General features: G+C 41.3%; 1 protein-coding gene across 2 annotated transcripts; it reads left to right on the forward strand.

The window, feature by feature from the left end:
- The first annotated feature begins 3,107 nt into the window (after positions 1–3,107).
- LOC117023342 (purine nucleoside phosphorylase) lies at positions 3,108–9,160 on the forward strand. 2 transcript variants are annotated; one of them, XM_033107931.1, is made up of 6 exons: positions 3,108–3,265; positions 5,134–5,303; positions 7,142–7,245; positions 7,440–7,615; positions 7,728–7,918; positions 8,490–9,160. In XM_033107931.1, exons 1-6 carry the CDS (start codon positions 3,255–3,257, stop codon positions 8,699–8,701), a joined length of 864 nt encoding a protein of 287 aa, XP_032963822.1. In that variant the 5' UTR covers positions 3,108–3,254; the 3' UTR covers positions 8,702–9,160. The 2 variants fall into 2 exon arrangements, with proteins under 2 accessions (XP_032963822.1, XP_032963823.1); XM_033107932.1 differs by lacking the exon at positions 3,108–3,265 and adding an exon at positions 3,303–3,440.
- Positions 9,161–22,017: the final 12,857 nt, after the last annotated feature.

The following is a 22,017-nucleotide window of genomic DNA, read 5'->3' on the forward strand; positions in this document are numbered from 1 at the left end:
CTACTTGAAAAGGAAAACTGTTAGGTATTTCTTTTGATCTAGGGGTGCTGTAAAAAAATTGCTGAGATAGTAAGTATACTATAAGAAATTGGGAACCTCTAGACTGGGCGCTGAAAACAGATCGAAGATCAAAATGGTCATAAAGGAATAGAGTATGGGAACTTGGATTGAGATGGCTGGAAGAAGCAATATAAATGGAGCCACTTTAAAATAGAATTGGAGTTGCCATGCCAGAGGAACTGCCTTGCATGTCTTATTCCTCAAACCCTTTAAATCTTAAAACTAGGCAAAATTACCTTTAGACTGGGCCTAAGGCAGCATTGTATCCCAAACAACTGTTTCCAAAGATAACAAGAAAGCATACATTATGACTACAGGACTGAAAATTTAAAACATTCTTTTAAATTAGCATCATTATATTAGCTTATCTGCATCTAATGAAATTCTTTCTATTCATGTAATTGTTCCCCTTCCGTTTCTCATAAATATCCCTTCCCTTCATTTTGAATTTGGATTTCTGCCTGAATCAGTGCTTCCTGAATAGCTCCTTTTTTTTGGTTTCAAACACTTGTTTGTCTCCTCTCACTTGGGCCTTTTATTTTTAAGTTAACGTGACCCAGAGAGATATAATACACACTTACTAGACATTTTATATTTTTGACCATTAGGTACGTGCTGTGTACCAGTGCTCACAAGTGCAGCAGATGCACACACACATAGCTCCTGGGTCTGTACCCTTTGCAGGTCAAAACCTGTGAGGAAAGCAGAAAGCGATGTAAACAAACCAAGGTGAGGGGCAGGACAGGACCCCAGGCAGGGTTTAATGCAACCTAGAGCCTGGGCCCTCTTGTTGAACAGATCACAAGATAATGCTGTGGTCTGAGGAGGCCTGTTGAGCCTGGCAGGACAGACTCCTCTCTGGGCCATTGGTGAGATTAAAGCGACTGGGGGTTCACGTGATTATGCAGAACCTTGGCTGCTGAGCTTGAATTCAGAATAAAGTCTGCCTTGTAGTTCTGAAGCTTGTCACCCTGACTAAGGTAGGGAGTGTCTGTACACTGTCCTTGCCTGTCGCATAATTTGTAGATATATTGCAGATCATCTTCTTTTGGTTTGCATACACTTACTTTACACAGTCCATTGAAATTACTAACTGTTTGTACTTTCTTAGATATAATGATGTTCTAATGTTGACGTTTGTGTAAACTGGATTGCATTTGGGGTGTTAGAAAAACAAGGCTTTCAGCAATAAATTTGGCTAGGTATTTCCTTGGGCTGATTTTTACCTGACTGATCTTACCCATCACTTAAAATCATGCTTTCGATGTTGCAGTTGTTCACAGTCTTCATTACCAAGATCACTAAGATTTACTTTAGTTCACCCTGTTGTTATCTTTGCTACAAATACGGATGAATAAGGATAGTAATAATAATAATATCAACAATAACAATATGGATGATAGAATAAAGCATTTATTTGGCACTGGTTTTCGTGCTTTATATATATATATTACTTTTTTCTTTATGTACACTGTCTTTACTGTTATGTCCCTCGCACTAGTACAGTTCTGGTACATAGTGAATCCTCAATAAACATTTCTTACATAAGTGAGATAGAAACAGGTTGGGAAAGAGAGGTTGGGTCATGGTAAGGGGTAAAATGGCAATCAGGAAAATTAGAGTTTAGGAGAATGAAAACAAGTAGAGGATTCCAATAGCTAACCAAGGGCCATTGATTTGCGATATTACTGTGAGGCTGGTTAAACTTGTAAAAGTGAGGAGAGGTAATAGCTGAATGTATACAAAAACATTATACAGTGTCATTCTGTTACAGAAAGGTTAAGCTGGTAAAAGCAGGGAGAGGAAATAGCTGAGCTATTACAAAAACATCACATAATGTAATTCTGTTTCCAGGAATTTTCATCTTGGCTGGAGACCTTCTGGTTACCGGAATTGCTTGGATCCGGGAATTATTTTGATCCAGTATTGAAAACAAGGGAGTGTCTGTGTTTTCCAGTCTCATCCCCACCTCTTGTCAGTGTGGAGAATCCACAAATTCTATGGGCCTGAGCATTTTCTTTTTTTTCTTTTTTCTTTTTTCAAAGATTTTATTGGGGAAGGGGAACAGGACTTAATTGGGGAACAGTGTGTACTTCCAGGACTTTTTTTTTTCCCAAGTCAAGTTGTTGTCCTTTCAATCTTAGTTGTGGAGGGTGCTGTTCAGCTTCAAGTTATTGTTGTTTCAGTCTTAATTATGGAGGGCGCAGCTCAGCTCCAGGTCCAGTTGCCATTGCTAGTTGTGGGGGCACAGCCCACCATCCCTTGAGGGAGAGGAACTGGCAACCTGGCGGTTGAGAGCCCACGCTCCAACCAACTGAGCCATCTGGGAGCTCAGCAGCAGCTCAGCGGCAGCTCAAGGTGCCGTGTTCAATCTTAGTTGCAGGGGGCGCTGCCCACCATCCCTTGCGGGACTCGAGGAATTGAACTGGCAACCTTGTGGTTGAGAGCCCACTGGCCCATGTGTGGGAATCCAACCGTCAGCCTTAGGAGTTAGGAGCACGGAGCTCTAACCGCCTGAACCACCAGGCCGGCCCCTGAGCATTTTCTTCTTCCCCCATTCTGGGCCTAGATCTAGACCCGTTATGTTCTCCCGTCCTGTAACCTCCAGGTCAGCAGTGTTGCGAGGGTTGACCCTGTTTCCTTTGTCCAGGAAACAACTCAGACACAGGCTTAATTTTATTCTGGGGTTGCACGATCTACAGTTTAACATTTTCTCTTTTTAAACCTCAGGGTTTGCTGCACACACAACCCGGAAACGGGGTTGCAGACAGATGGGTGGAGATGGGGGCGGTTCCCTCCCACTTCTAGTCCTCTTCCCACAGAGGCTTCCTTGCCTGAAAACCGGGATCTGTGGACCGGAATGGGTGCAGGGAAGAAATGCTGGATGCCCTCCTTACCCGTGCCTGTGTCGGGGTTGGTGTGTGGGATACGGGAAAGGACCTGGCGCTGGCAAGAACTCAGATTGGGTTTAGAGCCCAGCCTCCCGCGAAGGGAAAGGGGTGTGTCACTGTGGAGATGGGGCGGGCCCGCGTGCTCGGCTACCATTGGCTGGGGACTCCCGGGCTGGGGAAAGACATTGCACTCGTCAAATAGCGCTCTAACGGTGCGGACCAGCCTCGGCGACAGCAGCTCAAGTCACCCGAGCAGAACCTCGCGGAGAAGGGCCGGCTCATCGAGAGGGCGTCAGCGGGACCATGGAGAACCGGTGAGGCGGCCTCCAGGGTTGGGGAATCCCGGAGGCCCCTGGGGAGCGGAAATGGCTGTCACCGAGACCTGGAAACCTGGCGTTATGGGCGGGTGAGGGAGCGAGTGCCCTGAAGATGCAGAAAGGCCTGGCGCGGAGCCCGGTGTCTGGGACAAGGCGGCACGACAATGGTGCGGTCAGCGCCGGCAGGGGCGCAAGTGGGAATCCAGTTGGGGTGGCGCCACCGGAGCAGGACAGGGACGGGATAGTACAGTGTAGTCTACTTACGCTAAAAAGGAACCGGTATGTGTGTATGTTCGCGCGGGCGTGTTTGGGGTGCGTGTAGCAGGAGACATACGCCACCCCCCCAACACACACACACAGGGTCTTCCCACCCCATAGCTCTTCACAGATTCCCATTCTAGAGCCTTGGTAAAGCCCTGAGGTACTTTGGTGCCCAGATCTAGAGTCCCTCCTTCAGAAAAGAGGTTGCTCACGTCCGGGTCAACACCTCTCGCCTCCAAATTGGAGGTCCAATCAATTTGGGCTGGAGTGTCCAAGGAGAAAAGGCAATCCATCCTTATTCAGTGAACTGAGCAACAGACACTGCCCACTCCTCCCCTTCACCCCCACTTCACAGTTTTGAAAACCCTTCTCTCTGCGTTGGTCCAGGACATTGCAGCCATGTGTCCTATGTGGGGATCACTGGCTTTTGCATGCCCAGGGATCCAGGGTGTTCCGGGGGAACTGATGGCCAACGAGGACGTCATATGAGCTGTGGCTGGATATGCTCGGTGTCCAAGGCTTCACACTGCTTTCATTTCCTTTGCACGTCTTTGGGGATGATATTTGATTAACTTTTCTTTCCACTTTGTTGCTTCTCTTCTCCATGTCCCGTGGCCCCAGCTCTGTGGCCCCCACCCTTGTCCCTTACCCAGCTAGTTTCCTGAAGATAACCCACTGTATTGTATTGTAGAGTCATCTGGTTTCAAAAGCTCAGCTTTTGAAAGAGGGGATTTCCTCTGGAGGCTGGGTAGTTGTGTTCAGCTCTGTCACAACTCCAGTTGCAGTTCTCAATTTTTTCCCCCTTCAATCTTTGGTCTTTCCAGATGAGTTTGAGAGAATTGGTCTGGACTTGTGAGAAAAATTCTAGGTTTCTTTTTGGGGATATATAGGTTCTGGGCATGTGCACGTCCTTAGGTCTCTGGAGGGCAAAGAACCTTGAAGAGAAGGGAAGATGGGAGAAGGCAGGGAGAACACAGCAGAGGGGAAAGTGAAAGAAAGACTCAAGAGCTGTGGGGCTAAATGAACCATGATGAATCAAAGTCCATGAGTCATAGGACTTTGAACCTTAGCAGAAGCAAGTTTTTAAATAATTTTCAAACTAAGCCTATAAGATAGGGGGGTTCTTTACCTTCTTTTTTTTGATTATTTCAACTGTACTTCTGTAGACTCTGTGGCCCCTTCCTCTCTAAATCTTTGTCATAAGGACAGCCATCAACTCTGACAGTGGTAGCAGAACTAGTTGGGGCTGGTGGTGAAAACATAGACGTCATTAACTTTGTCAGGCTCTGGAATAAATATTTTGGGGAAGGAGGTTCTGAGTTTAGTATCAATTCATAGGTATACAGGCCTTGTCGGTTTTGGAATAGCTGGAAAGAATTTCATAACAGACTTTCAATGGGTCTGATTCAGACAGAGGAGTGGGTGGGCGAGCTTAGTGTGGCCTCTCCTGAGAGAGAGGAACCTCCCTCTGGGGCAGGTCGTTGGCCAGCTTCTCCATCCCCTGCCACCTCGGAATACCTGCCAGCCTGTCTGCACTAAAGGTCATTAGTCTATGATGCCCTTGGGATGGGAGTAAGACTCACCGTGACTGTTCTTTTTCCTAGATTCACATATGAAGATTGTAAGAACACTGCAGAGTGGCTCCTGTCCCACACCAAGCACCGACCTCAAGTGGCAGTGATCTGTGGTTCTGGGTTAGGAGGCCTGACCAATCAATTAACTCAGGCGCAAGCCTTTGACTACAGTGAGATACCAAACTTTCCCCAAAGTACAGGTACTGGCAGGAGGGGAGAGGGGTGGACTGAGGGCTACTGATGGGATTCTGAAGGAGGGCAGAGCTTCTATGCCCAGGCCTGGTTATCCTCTGTAGCACTAGATTAAAGACAACTGTCATAAGAGAGGGAAAAAGACCAGTGCCAACCAAATGACTTAAGGAAATTCCCCTTCTAGAATTTAGTGATACACAGGGCCTGTGTGCCTCAGTGGTATTATTTGATATCATATTTCTTATGCTTTAATACTCAGGGCTCCTTCAACCTCTATAATGCCTCCCCCATACACACCAGGGTCACTACACTCTCACACACCCATCTCATTACTATGACTCTGCAGCTTAAAGGAAAAAGCAGTGTCTGTAACCTCCCATGACAAAGTCGGGCCTCCCCTGACCTACGTCCTCCTGCCATTTCCAGTCTCCCCTGCTCTAGCTCCATCCTAGGATAAGGCCCACGCTAGTGCACAGCAACATATGAACATACAGACTACCATGTTCTTGCAGATAATGCACCAATACACAAACCTGTACACTGACCCTTCGTAGCGGGCAAAGGGCAGATGACCCCGAGGCACAGTGGAGCTCTGAGGATGATGTATCCAGCATCCCAATAACAGCTGGAAAGCTCTACAGAGAAAGTTTGGAAAAGGGCCAGTGACACAGTGGCAAGGGTAGTTTATTTGCTTTACCTATTAATTTCTCAGATAATAAACTTCCCTTGGTTAATTGTATACATCTTTGGACTTCTACTTTCCTTCGTCTTTTCCCTGGAGAGTTATGACTTTTTCAGTTTTTTTTCAGTTTCTTCTAAGCAAGACTGGGACGCCAGAGCAGGGAGGTGCTGAATGAGGGTTGGAGAAGGAAATACTGAAAAGAGAGAAGGAGAGCCAAATTTTCTAAGGGAGATAGCAGTGATATCAGCTGCACCTGCACTTGTAGCCCCAATGAGAAGGGCTCTACACTAAGTGAGAGCAAATTAATTTTTTTGCACTTTATCAACTTATTGTTTTTACTCTATTTAGGTTCCCAAACTGTGTTACTATTACTAGTAATTTTTTATTTTAAATAAATTCCTATGTCTCTGAATATCTCTCAGCTCTTCCTCTTGGTCCCTTTGCCAGAGCCTCCATTCCTTGCAGGCTAGGTTGGCCATGTCATTCAGAGTAGAAATACCAGAGAAGACAAATGGTAATGATGGTAATGTCTGCGGGGAGTCACCGTTGCACTCCCATGCCCCTGCGTGCCCCATCTCGGGTGTGTATTCCCACAGGACTGTTTTGTGGGTCATACTGGAGGAGCCTTGTATGGCTCCAAACTCAGCCCCTTTCCCTTGTTCAGCAGCCTCTTTAGGAAGCAGAATAGACCATGAACTCCCTTTCGGGAGTGAGAACGCATACAGTTTAGTTAGGGTAATAGATAAGAATACACATTTTGAGAATTTTGGAAAGTCTGCAAAAGGGTCTATAATTACTGCATTCGTTAGTACTCGCTCACTCCATACTTTTTTTACTTTGAGCTCTTGCAGTATGGCCTCTCATTCATTTGAAATGACTTTAGAAAGCCTTTCCTTCCTTCCTTTTATATATGTTCACTTTCAACATCTTTACCCCCATCGCTCTAATCTCAGGATGTACTTATACATTTACTTGTAAGTTTATGATAAATTTCTGTATCCACCAGACTTAAACTTGCTGAAAGTGGAGATAATAATGTCTTCTTTTGCCTAATGACACCCTCACACGTTAAGCATAGTGAGCTGGCTCACAGTAAGTTCTCAATGGGTGTATGTTATATGAAAACATCATGCCATTTATTTCCCTTTCTTTCTTTGTATTCAGTGCCAGGTCATGCTGGTCGACTGGTGTTTGGGGTCCTGAATGGCAAAGTCTGTGTGATGATGCAGGGCCGGTTCCACATGTATGAAGGCTACCCACTCTGGAAGGTAAATGGGGGCATAAGCCTGGTTGCATGTGGAAGAAGTGGGATGGCAGCGAGCTCTCCTACTTTATTGCCAAACTACCTGGGCTATGTAGATTTTTGGTCTCCTCCTTTCATGATGCAGATCATGCATATCTGCGTGCTGGACTGGTGAAATTTCAAAGAACACTTTCTGATCTTTCATCGTTTGCTTCTAAGGTGACCTTCCCAGTGAGGGTTTTCCACCTTCTGGGTGTGCACACCCTGGTGGTCACCAATGCAGCTGGAGGGCTCAACCCCAAGTTTGAGGTTGGAGACATCATGTTGATCCGCGATCACATCAACCTACCTGGTTTTGGGGGTGAGAACGCTCTGATAGGGCCCAATGATGAGAGGTATGTGTTTTGCTCCTTTGTTTATAGACAGGGGGGTTTAAAGGCTTGTTTGGGAGTTAGGAGTGGGCTCATTGTATTCGATTCTTCTGAGATAAGCCAACCTGTGACCTAGGTTTGGAGTTCGTTTTCCTGCCATGTCTGACGCCTACGACCGGGAGATGAGGGAGAAGGCTCACAGTGTCTGGAAACAAATGAAGGAGCAGCGAGAGCTACAGGAAGGCACCTACGTTGTGTTGGCAGGCCCCAACTTTGAGACTGTGGCAGAGTGTCGTATGCTGAAAATGCTGGGTGCAGATGCTGTCGGTGAGAAGGGGAAAGTGCCAGAGGGAGGCTTGAAGCGGGAGGGATCTGGTAAAACAGAGATGGAAGGAGTAAAAGATTGCCGGCGTGATAGGGGGTTGAGAGAGGATCGGACATAAGGGAAGACTAAATTAACTTATTTCTAGAAAGATATCACGGTGGTGAGGTTTGGTGTGTTGTAGCGTCAAGGACTTTAACAGGTGTCCTGCTGATGTCCTATCCATCATTTGATAACTGTGTCTAAGGATTATTCTACCAAACATCATAGCCACCTTCTGTACCTCTGGCTGGAAATGGAACTACATCATTAGAACTGACTTCAAAATTACCACAATCAGATATGGAAATAAAGCATGGCAATGGTAATATTTACAGGAAATGTGTAAGGCCCGCTGAAGCCCTACTCTTTTAAGCAATATAGAACAGTCTAAGCTCTACACTAATTTATCTGCTTCTTTGGTTGTTTTCTGAGATGCCAAATTGTCAACGAGGTGATGAATAGCGATTGGCTAAGGGGTGAGGAAAAGAGCCATTTGAGGATGCTGACCCTTGGTTTCCTCTTTCTCCCCACCAGGCATGAGTACAGTACCAGAAGTTATAGTGGCAAGGCACTGTGGACTTCGAGTCTTTGGCTTCTCCCTCATCACTAACAAGGTCGTCACAGATTATGAAAGCCGAGAGAAAGCCAACCACTTGGAAGTGCTAGAGGCCGGGAAGCAAGCTGCGCAGAAACTGGAACAGTTTGTCTCCATTCTGATGGCTAGCATTCCTGACCCTGCTTGTTAACCAGCCCTGGGATGGTCTGGCCTCTCCTTTATGGGATCCAAGCAGCTGCTTGCTGTCTACTTTGGCCCCTTGCTGCGGTCACGTGCCTCTGCCCTCAGCTAGTAGCAGAAAAGAGGAAAATTCCTGTTCTTCACCTTCCACCGACTTTTCCCACCACACTTTTCTGGTGCTGAGTCCTCTTGCTCAATTGTCTTCTCCAAACAGTTTCCACTGCCGTTCTTTCACAGGAGCCGGAGCCCAAACCAAGCCCTACTTCACATCCATGATATTCACAGCATTTGATGTGTTCTTGACCCATTAGTAGTTTCTGCCAGCTTTTTGAGATAATGCTCTCACATTCCGGGGGGTTCAGTTCAACCTCCCCAAAGTATAAGTAACCACACAAGGACCACCCCAATATTTCTTGTACTTTGATATTATCATACCTGTATTTTTAGAATAAAGAGAAAAATGAAATAATTTCTTCATTTTTTTACTATTTGGGTGAAGGCCGGGTTATAAGCCGTGATTGGCAAAAAAGACTGCGAGACCATAGTCTTGTGTGACTATCTGCTTCCCAGACAAGTAGCTAAGAACTGAGATGAGGTCATGTGTGAATGCAGGAAAGAATGAAGGAAAGATAAGATGATAAAAGATACAGATGTTACAAGATGATAAGGAAGGAAGGGCTAACTTCGGGCACGTGATGGCCGCTTCCCTCAGACCAGTCTTGTCTTTCTCTGTCCTTTGCCTTCTGATTGTTTTGCTCCCTGTCTACTCTCTCCTGAATATCTGAATCAGTTCATGGATCTTCATTTCTGTTCCTTCTATTCCATTGTTGCTAGTTCCTTCTTGAGCCCTAATTATATTTCCTCTTGATTTCCCTCTCTCCACTATAACGTCTTCCATAATTGATGGCAACTATACAAGGTCTGACAATTAAATTTGCGAACTCATCCTAGAAAAAGTGCTACATACCTCATTGCTGAATATCACTATGGTCACTTTCTAAGTACTCTCCTTGGGTAGCTATGCATCGACGTCTGTGCCTAATCCACTCTTCAAAGCAATATGGGAACTCTTTTTCTGGGATGACCATCAGAGTTGTCATCATAGTACCCTGATGCCCTTAATGTCATTAAAATGTCTTCCTTTCCATATTTCCTTTTTCTTTAGGTAAGGAAAGAAGTCATTGGGGTCCAGATCAGTTGAGTAGGGAGCGTGTTCCAGTACAGTTATGTATTTACTGGCTAAAAACTCCCTCACAGACAGTGCCGTGTGAGCTGGTGTATTGTGATGCAAGAGCCATGAATTGCTGGTGAAAAATTCAGTTTGTCTAACTTTTTCACGCAGTCTTTTCAACACTTCCAAATAGTAAACTTGGTTAACTGTTTCTCTAGTTGGTGCAAATTCATAATGAATAATCTCTTTGATACCAAAAAAAGTTAGCAACATCATTGCAACAAGTTCTTGAACTTAATTGTCAGAACTTATACTCTCCTTCACTCCATCCTGACAGTGCAGTGGCCAATACCCCTTTATCTGCTGCCAGCCACTTCACTGTTGACTAGAGTCCTGCCACCCCAAGCAACCTGTGTAATTGGCTCCTACTCAAGCTTCTTCTCTTAGAACAGTTCCTTTCCCCCTGTTGCTTCTGTTCTGGTTCTAGTCTTCCTTTCACTTTTGCTTGGTCAGAACTTCCCTGTGATGCAGCAGCCAACAGGGCCCTTTTTTGGCTTTCTGCACTATTTGGGCTCAACTTGCATTCAGCAGGCTGGCATGTTTGAAAACCACACTACCCTCTCAGGCCTATTTGCCTTTGTAGAAAGGGTAGTACTGGATGAACCTCTAGGAGAGGTGACATTTCAATTATTAGTAGTATAATACGGAAGAGGCATTTTGGATGGAAAGCTTTTGAAATCTTTCAAATCATCCTTGATAACTGACCTATGTTAGCTGAGCCCACCACACAGAAAAAGCATCCTGGAATGGCCCTGTCACCACTCTTCCTTTCATGAGTTCTTGTACCTCCACCCAGCTCTAAAACCCTACCTGGCCCTTTAGGCAGTCTGTAACACCTGTCATTTGTCTCTCAGAGAGCTGGTGTAGAGGAAAGTGCCGTACATCTTTTAGATATATACTCAACTATAACTTGTTCATCTAATGAGGTAGCTTATAGACATTTCTTTTTAATCAAGTTATTGAATGTCTATATAACACTTTGCCTAAGATAATAATGTTGAACTGAGAGTCTAAACATGGTATTTTGTCAAGTGCCCTGCAATCTTAAGAGAGAAACATTTGTAAAACCATTATCTATTAGTATAATGCGGTATAAAATAGGTACAAGTCACATGTGATAGGAGCCCAAAGGACGAACCGATTGTATACATGGACCATGAGGATTGGTTGTTTAGGTGAAGTTTTATAGAAAACTTTGCGCTTGGCCTTAAAGGATGGAAGGGAGGAAGAGGGTTTCATATCAGGGCGAGAAAAGCACAGAGCTATGAAAAGTACCAGGCATGTTCGTGGGTCATTGTTACAACAGGTGTGACCAGAACAGAGGACATGGAGGGTTCCAATGAGACATGGGCAGACAGCTATTTGGAGGTCAATGGAGGACTGCATTTGGTGCCTCGATTTCTTACCCCCGAGTTGCCTCTTGGTGAGATGGATCAGGAATCAGAATGGTGCCACCTGAAAAACATCGGACAGGGACTTGAATATTTAAGGGCATTTTTAGATTTAGTAAATGGGTTTGCACATTTCCTTTGCAGAGGGTGTTGAGTTTCATGATAGAACCCTACAAGTAGCTTCATGGAGATTATGCCTTTGATGTCCTAATTCGGTAGTCTACTTCCTTGGTTCTAAATTAAAGTAGAAAAGGTAGGACTTACCTACTTTATGTGTATATACATATATCAAGTGTATATATTACTATATTCATATTAGAGCATTAAATATACCCCCATGGTGATGAAAGAAAATTGTACATTCTTTATAATACAAACCAAGAGGCGTAACAAGGAAAGTAGCTATGGGTAAGTAATAGTCATTTAATTATAGGTGATCAGTATTAATTCAAAGTTAATTCACTAGAATCCTAGGTTTGAGGGAGTATGGAATGTGGAGAGAAAACTTGAACACAGTAAGTGTCTGCAGTTTCTTTTTAAAAATAGCTTTGCTATACTATAAAGAAAGAAAAAACAAAAAACAGCTTTACTGAGATACAATTCACATATAATAAAATGTACACATTTAAAGTGTGTAATTCAATGATGTTGAGTATATTCACAGATAAGTGCAATCACCACCACCGTCAATTTTAGAACATTTTCATCATATCAAAAGGAAATCTTGTACATTTTAGCTGTCATTCTGCTTCCCCCAACAGCCCAACCAACCACTAATCTACTTTCTGTCTCTATAGATTGAATTATTTTGGACTTTCATATGAATGGAAAAATACATGGAATCACGTGGACTTTTGTTACTGGTTTCTTTCCCTTAGCATAGTGTTTTCAAGTTTCATCCAAGATGTAGCATGTATCCGTACTTCCTTTGTATGACCAAATAATATTCCCGTGTATGGATACACCACATTTTGTTTGTCAAATATGTCCAATTTCAAAGTGCCAAGCAACCCAGCCTAAACTGAATGTATCAGTTTAGGTGAGCCTGAGAAGAAAAGCACAAAGTCCAGGGAGATAGGTCTGGGAGGGCCACCTAGAGAAGGCTAGTTCTCCAGATGAGACTGTGATGACACTGTTCTCCAGAGGGGCCTGCAGAATGCCTGCAAAATGGATTGTTTTTCCTGAATCTCATGATAGGTGTCAAAACACACTTTCCATCAAGTTAGGCTTTCTTCCCTGACCCTGTCACGGTCATCTCTATTAACATCAATAATGTTTATTAATCATGTACTTCGAATAGAACACTGTCCTAAAAACCATACCATAAATTGGTAATAAGACAAAATGCTTGCAATCTAGATGGGAGACAGGATATATGCATAAAAGGAAAAACAAGGCTGAATTAGTTGTGCCCTCTAGGCCTACTTTTAATCTTTTTATATGTTATATTGTCATTGTTTAGAATTGGCTTTCTCCACTGAACTGCAAGAGGGACTTTTTGGAAAAGGACTACAATAATGTGTGAAAAGTCACATATGCTTAAGTGCCAATGATGGCTTGTGCTATAGGAATTCAGAGGAGAGAACCAACACAGGATGGGGAGTGGGAAAGGGATTGGTGAGACTTGAGTTAAGTTTTACAGGAAAGAGAGGTGAAGAGGAAGAGGCAGAAGGCACTACATGCAGGCAGATTCAGGAAATGTTTAATCATTTAAAGATTGAAATGGTTAAATTGAAGAAATCATGAATGGGAGCAGTGGGAGGTAAGGTGCAGAGGGACCAGATTGTTTTGGGCTCTGATTCCAGGCTGAAGAGTAAGAATCTTATTCTCGAGGCCAGATGGCCAGCCATCGAAGGCTTTTATGTTTTGATGGTAATGTTTTGATGGATTGAAGTTTAACTAGAAGTAGGAAGGCTTGTTTTGATGGTAGAATTACTTTCACCCCCAAATATCTGTATACAATAGCATAATTGATGGCAAGTACTTATTTGTTAACCAGGTGGAGGTCTTTTGTAGTGTTTAAAAGAATATGCTGTTATAAAATAAAATGTAAAGTCAAAAGTGAAAGAATTTAGAAGTGAAAATATATATTTAAGTCAAATTAGTAGTTTTCTCTTTGTTTAGATAAAATTTTGAATAGGTGATATAATCACGTAGCTAAAAACTTAAGCAACATTAAATGTATACAGTGAGAAATTTTGCCTTCATCCTGTCTTCCATTTGCTTTTCTTCCCCACCACACTGGTAACCACTTTCATTAGTTTCTTGTGTGTTCTTCTAGGATTTAAAAATATATAAACACATAAAAGTACATATTCTTATTTTTTTCTCCTCTTATTATTATACACAGAAGTTATCATGTTATATGTACTGTTCTGCATCTTGCTATTTTATTTTATCTTGATATATCTTAGAAATCTTTTCACATCAATAAATTAGTGTGCTTTCTTGATGAATTAGATCAATGCTTTCCAGGATACATGGATACATGTCTGTCACCTCAGATTTTTCAGAAGCAAAGGAAGAACATGGTCTTCAAATATTTTTCAGCCAATTCCCATTTTGTTTGTTGATTACTAATAGAAATAGAGACAGAGATCATGTCACTTGCTGCCCTCTTTAAAGCAAGATGGGGAGAATAGAACTGTTCATTCTGTGCTTTGCTTTCTGTCTAAATTTATTTGACTTAGATTTGCATTGCCTTTTTTCTTGTAAATAGGCCTCTGCTTTTCATTATTACTTTTTGTTTCTAAGAGACACCTTTGAACAAACATTGGCTAACTGCCTGGTTTTTCTGTCATTGTAAATTTGGATTTTAATAAAAAGGAAAAATTTGCTGTCTGTAACTTTTTTTTGCCACATTTAAAATTTTGGACTAAATTTGATTTGATATTGTTTGGGATTAATCTGCTTTTATTCTCTTGTTTTAGGTCAAAGAACCTGCACTGTTCCCCCTGGCTTTCACTTTTACTTCCCTTCTGAGTTTGTTCATTTTAGGAAGCTTTCTTTATCGTGCTTGCCAGTCTCTTTTCTTCTTGTTCTCTTTCTCTGCTTCTGTTATTCATGTTTTTTTGCCGTTTTCTTGTCAGCTACTTGATTTCAACCTTAGTCTTTCCTTTTCCTATTTTATTTTGAACTGTTTCTACCTAAGCTCCTGCTATAATTTTATAATAAAAGAGTAGTAGGAATATAATACTACTTTACATGTAGCCCAACCTGTTCTAGTTCTATCAAGTGTCCGTTTTACCCATCAAAGGTTGTCTAAGGTCAATTCAAGTTCACAGTGTTAATCCCCACTGCTCTGCCTCCTCCTCCCCCAAATAATAATAACATATAGCTACCACCATTGTTAGTATCCCACCAAATCCATCAAAGTATGAAAATAATTTAATTTCCATAGGGGATAAAGTTGATATTTGGCACAGTGGTTGTTTTAGGTATGTTTGTTTTGGAGCTGGGATGGTTCTCACTCTGGACATTCATAGATAGGATGTTCAGGGGCTTCAATGGATCCTGTGAAGCCCCTGAAACACAAGAGTATATGTGTGTCTGAATTTTCAGGGATAGGAGAAAGTTATTAGGTTTCCTTGGATGCTCACTCTACCAACTCTACCTCCTTCCTCACAAATGTATAAAAACCACTCATTTAAAGACACAAAAAACAAAGATGGGATTGTGGTAATAGTGATTTTCTGCCAATCTTCTTTTTTTTTTTTTTTTCCCTTTCCCTAAATCTTCCATTCTTTCCGGATGTCCAGCTTCCAAAATATTTTCTATCTACTGACACTTCACTTTAGGATTACTCTATGGCTGGTGTACGGACTTGTTAGCAGGACTCCCAAGGATCTAGGAAACTGATCTTTGTTATGTTTCTACAATACTGGGTTTAGTAATGTTCCCAGACCAGAATATACTAGCCTGGACAGAATAAAAGAGGTGCCTAAGAGAACCTAACTGTATCCTGCAGTAGTATTGTGCATTGTATAACCCTTAGACACGTGAGGTGCCTCTGCTCAAGGAGGGGCTCTGTATTTGCTTATGAGTACAACTAGGACAGACTGAGAGACACTGTTATATTTGCATGGAGTCTAATATGGCTGTCACTTATTTAGAGTTTTCAGTAACAATGCAGGTGTTGGAGTCAAGATGTTTGTATTTCTGTGTGAATTGGAAAATTTGTTCATCTCTCTGAGTGAACTGACTTTATTCTGTCCTTTTCAGACAAACAGCCCTGTTTGATTTATTCAAGTGATGTCTATGTCAGGTGTTGCCATCAATCTGTACTTAATATTTACGGTTTTCAATATGGTGTCCACTCAGATTGCCATAACATTTACTTGACAACCTTGCATCGCAATTATCTCTGTCCATTTTTTCTCCATTTATTTTGAATTTTGTCCTTTTGTTAATCAGATATATTAAGACTTAAATAGAAATGCTGATGTTTTGTGTGTATTTGGTGTGCGTATACATATACAATGCAAAAACCAAAATTATCAACTTTTAAACTCTTGTCTGCCTATGAAACCTTGAGGAAGCTTGAAGCTTTTCAATGTCTCAGATAAGACACCTGTCAAGTGTATATTTCTAGGCTGCTGAGCAAAGAGAAATGAACACATGAGGAAGTTGTGTTTATCTGTTTACTTAACAACTGTTCTAGAGATTGGAGATACAGAGAAGAACATGATAACATGGTAAGGTTCCCTACATGATAAGGTTTACATTAAATTAACGGAGTCAGACTACAAATAAATATAAATGTAAAAAAAAAACCTGCTATGGTAATAAGTGTTAAGAAAAAATAATCAAAGTAAAGGAATGGAAAGTAATAGAGGAAAGAAAAGCAAGTTAAAACGACAATGAGATACCATTTCACACTCACTGGAATGTCTATAACAGATAAAACAATCATTAACAAATGTTGGCAAGGACACAGAGGAATAAGAACCCACACCCATTGCTGGTGGGAATGTAAAATGGTGTAGCCACTTTGGAAAACAGTTTGGTGGTTTCTCAATAAGTGAAGCATAATATTACTATATGACCCAGCAATTCCACTTTTAGGTATCTACCAAGAGAAATCACAACATATCCACACAAAGATACACACACAAATGTTCACGGCAACATTACTCATAATAATGCCAAACTGGAAACAACTGGTGAATGGATAGACAAAGGTATATCCATACAATGGAATACTGTTCAGCAACAAAAGGGGACAAAATACTGATACGTGCTATGTCATGGCTTAACTTCAAAATCATGCTAAGTAAAATAATCTAGATATGAAAGAATGTGTATCCTATGATTCTATTTATATGAAATGTCCAGAAGAAGCAAACTTATAGAAAGAAGATTACTGGTTTCCAGGGGCTCAGGGTGCAAATGGAGATCAATGTAAAGGGGCATAAGGGATCTTATTTGGGGTGGGGGGTGAAAATGTTCCCAAACTGATCTATGGTAATTGTTGCAACACTGAGTAAAGTTACTAAAAATCATTGAATTGTCCATTTGAAACAGGTGAATTTTATGATACATAAAATATACCTCAGTAAGGCAATTAAAAAGAAAATAATAAAGGAGTGGGTGATTTCAAATAGGCTGTCAGGGAAGGCTGTCCTGAGGAGCTAGCATTTGAACAGAGGCCTGACTAAATGAGGGAGTGAGCAATGCAATGATTATGGAAGAGTGTTCAAACAGAAGGTACAGGTAGCATAAAGGTTCTGAGAGGAACTTAGGAATTTAGCAACAGAAAGAAGACGAATGTTATTAGAGTAGAGGGAGCGGGAATAGTGGCGGGACGTAAGGTTGGCAATGTAGGCAGGTGTTGTAGGTCATAGTAAGAACATTGAGTTTTATTTTGAGCATGAAAGGAGGCCGTTGAAAGGATTTTTAACTGATTTACCTTAACCAAAAAAAGAAAGCCTCACTGCTTTGTAGAAAATCAACAGTATGAGGCAAAAATGGAAGTAGGGAGATCAAATAGGAGACCACTGCAGTAGACCAGGTTGAAAGTTGGCTTTGGCTTGGACCAGTGGTAGTGATGGAGGTGGTGAGAAGAGGTCAGATTCTGGAGATATTTTGAAGGTATAGCAGATATGACTTGGAAATAGGGTATGGGAAAAAGAAGAATCGAGAATATTCCTAAGTTTTTGGCCTGGCATATGAGGTGAATGGAGTTGCCATTTCCTGAGATGAGACCCTTAAGGGAGGAGCAGTTTTGGCAGATGATCAAGAGTTTGCTTTTACAGCTGCTAAGTTTGGAAAGTCCTTGCTGACCTTCACAAGTTGTCTCAGTGCAGCAACAAGGATGATACTTTGATTGGAATGGACACCAAAAAAATGAGCGATAAGGAAGTAGAGACAGCATGTACAAAAAACCCTCTTGAGAAATGTTTGCTACATGGGAAATGGTGGCTGGAGGAAGGATGTGGAATCAAGGGAAGGGACATTTATTTTTACTTTTTTGATGGAAAACATTTTTAAATGGAAAGGAACCAGCTAGGACTTGGGTGTGATATGAAGGAGGAGAGAAGATGGAAGTTAAATGGGACAACTTTAATTGATATTGATAAAGTACCCTAAGTCTTGCTTATTGTTCAGTTACAGCTGTGCTGTGTGATAAGGACACTTGACAACGAAAGGAAGTGAATCCACATTGGGAGCTTAGCTTTGACTTGATAGTGGTCCATCAGAGGGTAGCAGAGCTAGGAAATAAAGAAATTGCTTGGCAAATTGGTCTCTTCAAGATAATGATGACTGTTATATACACTTCAAAGATATTACAGGGAACGTTCTCCTTCCTTCCCAGAACCTCAATGAGGGGAGGAGTTGGAGGCAGGATGGGGGCGGAGGGTGGCTAGGTTAGGGAGAGTAGGGAACTATGACTGACCCCAGACAAAAGTGGCAGCAATTCACAAGCAGGAAGGGCAACCCTTTAGTTCAGCAATTGAGAAATCTGCAGCAGCATACTGGGAGGAATTCACCAGGAGACTGAAGCAGTGTCTCAGAGAGGATGGGAGGGGGAAGGATTACACAGGAACTTTGAGGAAGAAGTGGTTTATGGTTAGAAGCCTTTCCCAGAGATTCATTCGGTGGTGAAAGCCATTTGTTCTGGGAGAGCAGTTTAGAAGGAGTATGTTTTGTGTGGACAGTAGTTTATGAGTAAAGTGTTTGTCAGGGAGAAGTTCATGGGGCTAGTGATAAACACAGGAGTGCTTGTTGAGAAATGCGGTTTGTAGGGGGTTTGTTTTGTGGGGTGATGAGGGAGGTGTTTTGTACAGTGAGAGAGGCCATAGGAGCAAAAGGAAGAGTCCTTGTTGTGGCCTTTCAAATATATATATATTTTTATATGTATATATGTATATATATGTATATTTTATATGTATGTATATATACATACACACACATATATGTACATATATATAATTAAAATCTTATGATTAGAAAACAATACATATTAAAGTAGAACAATTGGACAATATAAAGAACAACTATATATACTCAAATATATATACACAAATTTTAAATTAAAATCTTATGATTAGAAAACAATACATATTTGGTGGCCGGTTCGCTCAGTGGTTGGAGTGCAGTGCTTATAACACCGAGGTTGACGGTTCCATTTCCACATGAACCAGTGAGCTGTGCCCTCCACAACTAGAGTGAAAACAACGACTTGACTTGGAGCTGATGGGTCCTGGAAAAACACACTGTTCCCCAATATTCCCCAATAAAAAAATAAAAAATAAAAATAAAATAAAACAATACATATTAAAGTAGAACAATTGGACAATATAAAGAACAACTATACATATATTCAAATATATATATAAATTTTAAATTAAAATCTTATGATTATAAAACAATACATATTAAAGTAGAACAATTGGACAATATAAAGAACAGCAACAAAAATAGAACAAAAAAAAAGAGGGCCTTTGTCCCCTCACTGTTACCAGTTTGGTGTACTTACTATGGATTTGATATGTTTTGGAAACTTTTTATGTCTGCTTTGTCCTCAACTTTTTACTTTGAAAATTTTCAAGCTTATAAAAAAGTTGAAAGAATAGTATGATGAACACTAGTATACAAGGTGTGATCAACAAATACGGTGAATATTTAAATTTAAAAAATTATTACAGTAAAAGACACATTGCCATCAATCCTCCTCAAAATACTCCCGCTCACTTCAAACACACGTATCCCACCATTCTTGCCACTTTCTGAAGCAGTTCTGGAAGTCCTCTTTCATGAGTGTCTTTAGTTGCACTGCCATGGCTGCTTCGATGTCCTGAATTGATTCAAAATGTTTTCCTTTCATGGCCATTTTGACTTTAGGAAAGAGCCAGAAGTCGCACAGTCCCATATCCGGTAAATAAAGTGGATGAGAACACACTGTAATGTTTTTATGTGACAGAAATTGCCGTACCAGAAGTGATGTGTGACACAGAGTGTTGTCATGGATGGAGGATGAAATAAAGACACTCACGAGAAAGGGTTTCCAGAACTGCTTCAGAAAGTGGCAAGAACAATGGGATAAGTGTGTTTGAAGTGAGGGGGATTAATGGCAATGTATGTTTTACTGTAACAATTTTTTTAAATTTAAATATTCATCGTATTTTTTTATCATAACTCATACATACTTTCTACCTAAGTCATCAATTGTTAATATTTTGCCACATGCACGCTTCCTTCTTTTTCCTGAGTCATTTGAAAGTAAGTTATTGCAGACATCATGTCAGTTCACTTTTAAATACATTGGCATGCATCTCTAAGAATAAGGACATTCTCCTACATAACATTACCATGATCTCAGTTAAGAAGATTAATATTAATTCATTAACATCTGCATATGTCTCACCACAGATTATAAGTACTTTTTCTTTTCTTATTTCTCCAGCTTTCATCTTTGAAGGCAGAACCTCAATCATTTTACCTGGCCAGCTAGACCAAGGCAACTCTATACTGGAGAAGGTAAAAAAGAAACTGGCCAGGAGCGTGGGCATGCAGGAGCCTGTCAGAAGGGCCTCTCTCAGAGTCCAGGATTCTTTCTTTCCCCTGAGCTCATCTCAGCTGCTCTCCTGGCTATGGGCTAGTGCTTTGTTTTGCAGTCCCTCCCTCCCTCCTTCTTGCTCTCCTTTCCTCCCTTCTTCTCTCTTTCACCAAATCTTCTATGGGCTAATCAATATTATTTGCACTTCACAAAAAGCTAACTTCTGCACCAGGGTCTGCTGACTCAAGTGAACTTGATCTCTGATCTCAAGAAAGTACAGAAAAGACAGTTTCTCCTTGATGAGTGATGCCTTTTCTTGACTCTGTAACCTGCCTTTAGGAGCATCATGTCCATAGGACTGGCTTGTCCATCTGGTGACCTTACTGGGGAATATGGACTTCTCACAGAGAAAAAAGCTCTACTTCTTAGACTGCTAGTTGCCCTAATTATCATCATTACCTGACCAGAGCACCAGACACAGTTTCATGAAGAGAAAGCAAGCCCCTATACCTTAAAATTTTAGCTTAATTTCTCTCCCATGGGATGATTTTTGTGCAGGAAAATATCTTATTTGCAGATTGAGGGGCACCTGTGTCTACTTTCTTGATGTAAGCTTTGTTTATTTATTTTTGTTTGAGGCCATTGTTGGCTATTCTTTCAAGATTATTCCTAGATGTAAGAATGTAAACTTGGAGGTCTCTGAGTTAATTTTAACATTTTAGAAATCTTAATGAAAACCACAAATTTACTCTGAATAAGACTACAACATGCTAACTAAAACTCCTAATGTATCACCAGAGTGGAAGAGCACAAAGAACCCACACTTCCTAGTTTTGGGGACCAAAATTCAGGCTTAGGGAAGAATAGCGATTCTGGCATCCTCACAACTGAAAATCAATTAATCAAACTGTATCCTGACTCTTTTCTCTTAACCTTAATTTGATTTGTTATCATTTATCACAGATAGTTTTGCAAGCTCCCTTTAATCCTATCTTGGAACAAGGTGGAATACGAAAGAATACAAACCAACAAGCATGCTAATATATTTTAAGAAGGAGATTGGGTAGCTTGGAGATTAGAAAGGGAAATTCTAAATTTTCAGCATTGCTTCCTTATAAACCACCACTGTTCAGGGACAAAATGCTGACTCGGTCCTTAATTCTGAGTCAGAAATGTTTCCCCACCCTAATCCTGGCCTAAGTGAACATTACTCACCAGCTCTGCTCAGCAGGCAAAACATCTCCATGGGTTGGCCTCCCACTTAAGTCAGGGAAAGAATGTGTGGGGCAGGTTTATTTCCGAATGCACGTATTTTCAATGTAGCTCTTTACTGAAAATTTACAGTATTATTTTGGGATTGATTGGTGTGAGTCCATCCTGTGAGTTGGGATGCAGAGACAAAATGACGTGTGGAGTTGAGAACAGGACTCAGTGTGGCTTGGGTAATTGTGCTGCTTCTACCTCCTGAAGCCCTTCCTGGGTGGCCATCTGGTTTTTCTGGATGCCTTTGTTATCTCATCTCAGTCTAAGCAAAAGAAATAATTGTAACTTAACAAATGTAGCTGAGTCTATGCTTCAAAGCATCAATAGTTTCAAGTATCTAGTACAGTCTTTTCATGAGGCTATGAGACTGAACTTCTTTGTTGAAGACACAAATTCTGGCCTGTAGTTTATAGCAGAGCCTGTAGGCAAACGTTAGAGTGAAA

The sequence above is a fragment of the Rhinolophus ferrumequinum genome, chromosome 6 (genome assembly GCF_004115265.2).
Source record: "Rhinolophus ferrumequinum isolate MPI-CBG mRhiFer1 chromosome 6, mRhiFer1_v1.p, whole genome shotgun sequence".
NCBI classification, from domain to species: Eukaryota; Metazoa; Chordata; class Mammalia; order Chiroptera; family Rhinolophidae; genus Rhinolophus; species Rhinolophus ferrumequinum.